The 6,558-nt window shown below is 49.9% G+C and overlaps 2 protein-coding genes across 2 annotated transcripts; one reads left to right on the top strand and one right to left on the bottom strand.

The window, feature by feature from the left end:
* Positions 1-720: 720 nt before the first annotated feature.
* LOC149033810 (uncharacterized) lies at positions 721-1,689 on the bottom strand. Its single transcript, XM_089170694.1, has one exon. It carries the CDS (start codon positions 1,687-1,689, stop codon positions 721-723), a length of 969 nt encoding a protein of 322 aa, XP_089026820.1.
* Positions 1,690-4,326: 2,637 nt separating this feature from the next.
* LOC149033809 (uncharacterized) lies at positions 4,327-6,129 on the top strand. Its single transcript, XM_089170644.1, has one exon. It carries the CDS (start codon positions 4,327-4,329, stop codon positions 6,127-6,129), a length of 1,803 nt encoding a protein of 600 aa, XP_089026770.1.
* Positions 6,130-6,558: the final 429 nt, after the last annotated feature.

The following is a 6,558-nucleotide window of genomic DNA, read 5'->3' as shown; positions in this document are numbered from 1 at the left end:
CTCGGAACCCGCCTGTGGGTTTTTCCACCAGGTGCAGAGGGCTGGCCCATGGACTCGACGAAGGCCTGATGACTCCCTGACGCAGGAGGCGGTCGAACGTGGCTTTCGCCGCTGCTAAGCGCTCGCCGGAGAGGCGGCGCGGTCGCTCGAAGACAGGCGGTCCGGAGGTTGTGATTCGATGCACCACTGAGGAGCCCTGAAGCGCTGCTCCCCTCTCCGAGGGCTGGGCGAGGTCTGCGTACTCAGCGAGCAGCTTGTCGTAGGCGGTGCGATAGTGGAGATCCGAGGGTCCTGCGATGGCGTCGACCCCGTGAACGGAAGCCTTCCGGTAGTGCATCGTCGATTCCTTGGAAGAGGCCAGGTCGATCAGTCGTTGCTTCTGAATGTCCACAAGGAGGCCCGTGTGGTTGAGGAAGTCTGCTCCTAGGATAGGCACGGGCACGTCGGCGACGGTGAAAACCCAGGGGAACTCGCGCTGAAGACCCAGGTTGAGCGTCAGTAGGCGTCGTCCGTAGGTGTGGATCGGTGACCCGTTGGCCGCGATGAGCTGGAGACTGTCCTGGGACAACGGTCCGGAAACCAGGCGGCGCGGCAGAAGTAATACCACGGAGCCGCAGTCGATGAGCATCGCTTGTCTGAGCGAGCTCTCGTGAACGTGGAGGCGGAAGTCCGAAAAGGATCGAGCGGCGCCACCGTGTACCGCCAAGTTGTGCGGCGGCGCTACTCGTTTAACGCCCTGTCCTGTTCGTAGCTGCATGGTGGAGTGCAATTCCGAGCCCTCTCCCGGAATTTCCGATGGTAGCGACACCAGGATGATCTTGCTGGCGCGGTGCCCCCCGAGGCTGCGCGTGACCGGGAGCGTGATCGAGAGCGTGATTGAGAGCGTGATTGAGCGCCGAGGGTGACGGTCAGCTGGTGGAATTGTTCGGCCATCCGGTTGTTGGAGATGATCAGGTTGACGAGCATCGCGTGCATCGCCGTGTGTTCCCCGTCCATGTTGTCCCGCTGAGGTGGAGGCCTGGGAAGGGCGGTGCCTGGCGGAGAGAGATAGCACCCCTGTCGGGTGGCACAGACGCCCGGCACGACCTCGTAGACGCCGTCGGCCCTGGCGGCGAGCTCGTCCAGGTCCATGGTCTGCAGGAGTTGCAGCAGCTGGGAGATTTGCGGAGGCAGGAGGTCGAGCCACCGGACCTTGATGGCGTCGTCACTGACGCTGTCGCCGGCGAGGTGGCGCATGTAGCGGAGAAGCTGAGACGGCGAGCGGTCGCCCATGGTGAGGCCAGAGAACAGCTTCTGCAGCCGTTTCTCCACGGTGTCGCCGAAACGAGCGATGACGTGCTTCTTCAGCTGCTCGTAATTACCGGAAGCGGGTGGCGTCCTCAGCACATCCTGGAGCTCCCCGACTGTGTACTGGTCCAACTCTGCTACGGCGGCGTAGTAACGGTCGTCGTCCGAGTGCATCCCGTAGTTCCTGAAGATGGCCTCTAGCTGCACGAACCAGAGGTCCAGCCATTGACGCGTGAAGGGTGGAAAGCGGCAAGGTCGGCGTCCGGCGTCGCAGGGCTGGCTGGCCTCGGCGCAGGTGCAGGTGCAGGCGGCGGTCAAAGCGTCGGAGGTCGGCGTAGTAGCCGGTGCCGTATTCTGGCGTTCGATTTCGCGCTGGGAAGCCTCGGCGCGTGTGATGGGCATCTTCCTCTCTTTCATTTCTTTTTTTTTAAGGCAAAGAGGTGCCGTTGATGAAGGAAAAGTTAGTACTCACACGAAGATGGGTAGCGCCTGAGAACACGTTGCGTTGGTGAGCACGTGGTGATGAAGAACACGTGGTGTTGCCGAGCACGTGGTGCTGAGAAGCCAGTGGTGTGGAGAGCACGTGGGGCTGCTGAAGATGGTCCTCGGGATCACGTCGGGGTCACCAATTTGGGAATTTCTTTCCCTAAGTTACTAGGCGCGTTAAGGTGAGTTCTCATTAACGCGAGGAACGGGCCGCGGAGAAAGGAATGGGCCAATGAGACTCCGTGCGGAGGAAAGAGATTTCCGATTATATTTTTGATCCCGTGGGACGATATTTTATTTATCGGCGTGGTGTGCAACGTGGTCACGTACAGAAGATGCACAGAGAAATATTGTTTATGCAAGAGCGCGATGAGAAGGATGCAACCGGACAGTTCGACGGACGAAGTAGAAGTGATGTGGTTTTTCCTGCGTGTGCACCGCCACGGCGATCCAGGCATCCGGAAGTGGGGAGAGCAACGGTCGCAGTGGTCACTCTTCCGCTCTGGCTAATCAAAGGCGTGGTCAGGCTAATCAGATGCCCCTGCGGAACCGCGATACGAGGTGCTTGCGTAAGTTAGTGCTGTCGGCCGAGAGGTGTCAGCACATTTCCTGCGCGCGCTGCTACAGCTGCGCGCTGTTGGCCGAGAGGTGTCGACCCTGCGCTGGTGCGAGACGCCACAGATTTATGAAATAGTTATTTTTTAATAATGCGGAAATCGCTTTATCCTTGTACAAATAACGATAACATTTACGGCGGCCCCACCGTCACGATGCATTCCTTTATTTAAACGGTCGACTAAAAATCGAAGACGACGTGACGTGTAGAGGGTTTCTCTATAGTAAAAATAAAACTTGACTGAATTTTTTTTGCGACTCTCTTTTCTTTATTGAACATTTATCAACGGCTACGTACAGACTAGTAACCACTTCCATTTAGCGTTATTCCCTAGCCTTCTAGTAACTTTAGAGGGCGCGATCTTCGGTCGTACCGCCACAGTCGTCTCCCCGGTCACTCCATCTATAGCATACAGCTAGCGACGATCGTATACCCCCTCCATCGGGCTACCACTAACAATAAACGGATACCCCCTCCAACGATTTACAGCATCAGGACCGTACTCGCGTGATCAAGAACCCAACGCACGGCTATACACCTGTACAAAGGAGATTTTTATATTTACTATAAATTGATTTGAGTAGTTTTCGCGGAATAGAATAGACGAGACCGATCCATAATGACATCGCCAAAACAGCTCGAACAAAAGCAGCAGAATTTAGGATCGCGATTAACGCACTTCGAAAATTTAATTGAGGAAGGAAGTTTAAGTGTAGATGAACTAAGAAGGCGTTTCGAACGTCTTACCAAACAAGTAGATGATTATGAATCATTGCATGAAAAGTGTGGTAATAACAGCGCCGGAGAGACAGTAGTCGACGATCTAGACCAACTCATAGAAAGATACCACGTGGTCGGAGACAAAATTCATTCAAACGATACCGCTGCAGTTAAAAACCCGAATAACTCTAACGAAAACAACGATAGCACGAAAACTCGCGATCAACAAATACCATTACGGCGTCTGGAGATCCCGCGATTCGACGGGCATATAGGGAAATGAATCCCATTTAAATCTAGCTTTTTAACCCTCGCAGACGCGCGTAGTGATATATCGGACTTAGAAAAACACGTATACCTTCGCGACTCCTTTCGCGGCGAGGCTCTTCAAACGATCAAACAATATCAATTAACCGGGGAAAAATATAAAGACGCGTAAGGAGCCTTACTGCAGGCATTCGATGTACCACTTATACTATTTGCTCGGGTAATCGACGCGTTAATCGACATACCCCGACCGAAGGCCGGATCAGCGAAGGACGTAACTGCATTCTTGAACGAACTGCGTTCTCACATCTCCATACTTGAGACTTTTAATGAAAGTTCGGTGGCCTGAACGCGCGTTACCCCCCGAAATGTTACAAGAATGGAATAAACAGATAGATTCCGACGAATATCTGACTATCGAGCAATTCTTTAATTTTTTAACCTGATATGCGCGTGCGTGTGCTCCGCTGGAAACGTCATCAACGTCCGCTAACCTCGAGCCCCGCGCAAAACGTAGATATCCCGAGAAGATGATTTTACAACCACGAAAACGACAGGACACACGTCCGACACGCACGTTTCTTACTCGTACCATGACGAGATGTATTCTTTGTAGACGAGCTAACCACCCTTTATATCGCTGTTCTCGATACAATAATATGACGGAACAAAATAGACTGACAGTGGTCAAACGTCATAGATTATGTCAGAATTGCTTACGGACGCATCGAGGTCCATGCAACGGTTCACATTGCCAAATCTGTAAACGACCTCACCATACATCACTACATATGAATGATAGCCAACAGAAGGCCGCGATACAGGAGACCACAACCTCCACGGAGCAGGAGATCGCGTCAACGTCCAAAACTGAATCCATCTCCACGTGACTAACTCCGATCTTTAATAGCAACGCGCGCGGTGTATCGAATCAACTCCTTATGAGCGCGATGTGCCGCGTAAGAAAGGGAGACGGAACTTTCAGACTATGTCGGGCGCTATTAGATACGTGTGCCGCCGCACACTTCATCATCGAGAAGGTCGCGAGAGACCTACGTTTGCCGATCAAACTATATTCGAACCCAATTCACGCTATCAACGACATCACAACTCAAACGACGGGCGTTATCGAGATAAACATTCGATCATTAGATAACAAATATATTCGAAACCTTTCACTACTCATCGTTTCAAAGATAGCTGATCAGGTACCCTGCGAAATATTCCCGCGAGAACTCATTAAAATCCCGTCTGATCGAAAACTGGCAGATCCCCAGTTCCATTTACCACGACCGGTCGATATCTTGATAGGCTCTGGAGCAACACTAGCGCTCATGACAATAGGACAAGTTTCTTTATCACCAGGACGCAGCGATCTGATACTCCAGAAAACACAATTAGGTTGGGTAGTCGCCGGGGGAATCGAATCTAACGATCATAAGAGAAACCATACGTTTTTTGCAACAACCGAATTGAAGGAACAATTAGAAAAATTTTGGTTATGTAAAGAAGCGAATATAACGCGATCAGAGTCGGTAAACGAAATAGACTGTGAAAATCATTATGTCCAAAACACCAAGCGCGATGAATCAGGGCGATATATTGTGCGTTTACCTTTTCGCGAAGAAGGGCACAATAATAGTCATCTACGCGGTATAGCTCTATGTCGATTCCATAATCTCCGGAAGAAACTATACGCGAATACTGAACTTCGGAAGGAATATGAACGAATTATGCGGGAATACATCAATTTAGGACACATGTCGATCGTCGAAGATGAACCTACAGGGGGTTGCTATCTTCCCCACCACGCGGTTATCAAATCAGCTAGCACAACAAAGGTACGGGTCGTATTCGACGCCTCCGCGAAAAATGATAAGAGACTTTCTCTCAACGACACCTTATTAGTCGGACCTACAATACAAGACACGTTAGTAGAACACTTGTTACGATTCCGGACATATCGGTACGTATTAACAGCGGATATCGAGAAAATGTATCGGCAAATATGGATTCATCCAGACGATCGCCAATATCAACGGATATTTTGGTGGCATAGCGAACAGATTCGCACGTTCAAACTTAATACGGTGACATTCGGAATAGCGTCAGCACCGTTTCTTGCCATACGAACCATGAAACAACTCGCGAAGAATGAAGGTGCTAATTATCCTCTCGGAGCCGAAATACTAAACCGCGATCTATACGTGGACGACGTCATTACGGAAACTGATAATGTCGAAACCCTCGGAAAGATACGCGATCAAACTATTGAAATATTGAAACGAGGCGGTTTTAATATACGACAGTGGGCGTCTAACTTCCGACCGGTGCTCGAAAATTTAGACATAAAAAACATCGACGTCGAGCTGTGCTCTGGAGAAAATCCTATTTTAAAGACACTCGGTATTTCATGGAACGCACATCATGATTGTTTACTCTACTCCGTCGCGCCAGTAGATATTCACGAAAGAATTACAAAACGACGAATTTTATCCGAAGTTGCAAAGATCTTCGATCCACTCGAACTCCTAGGACCCGTCATTCTAACAGCCAAAATCTTCATCCAAGACTGCTGGAAAACACACGTCGACTGGGACGAATCGGTACCCAATACGTTACACACCTCGTGGATAGAGTTCGCAGAACAATTGACATTAATTGACAGTTTAACGATAGAAAGACGCATTACACTCGACGACCCGATTGACGTGCAAGTGCATGGTTTTTGTGACGCGAGTCAATCTGGTTAGAGCGGCTGCTTATATGTAAGATCGCGAGATAAATTCGGTAATACATATGTACGTCTACTTTGCGCGAAAAGTCGTGTGGCTTCCCTTAAGGATACCACTATACCACGTTTAGAGTTATGCGGAGCATTAACACTCGCGCGGTTATACAGAGAAGTCCGAGCTGCCGGCGGATTGAAACCCGACAAGATAACGTTTTGGTTTGATTCGATGATTGTACTGGGTTGGCTGAAAAGAGACTCCAATACGTTAAAATTATACACGGTGAATCGCGTGAGTTATGTTACAAGCGTCCGAAATAGAGAATTACGAATACGCAAGAAAATAACGACAACGAATTTGTTTGGTTCGGATAGGCAAGTAAATAATCGAACTAAAAGCGTTGATTAAAATACTTCCGATTTATTTACGTCTTTACAAATAAGAAGCCCG

This window comes from Polistes dominula, unplaced genomic scaffold, assembly GCF_049000335.1.
Source record: "Polistes dominula isolate Pdom_NZ unplaced genomic scaffold, Pdom_raw_medaka contig_286, whole genome shotgun sequence".
Taxonomy (NCBI): Eukaryota; Metazoa; Arthropoda; class Insecta; order Hymenoptera; family Vespidae; genus Polistes; species Polistes dominula.
Note: the sequence above shows the minus strand (reverse complement) of the source record. Positions and strands in the feature narration are given on the sequence as shown.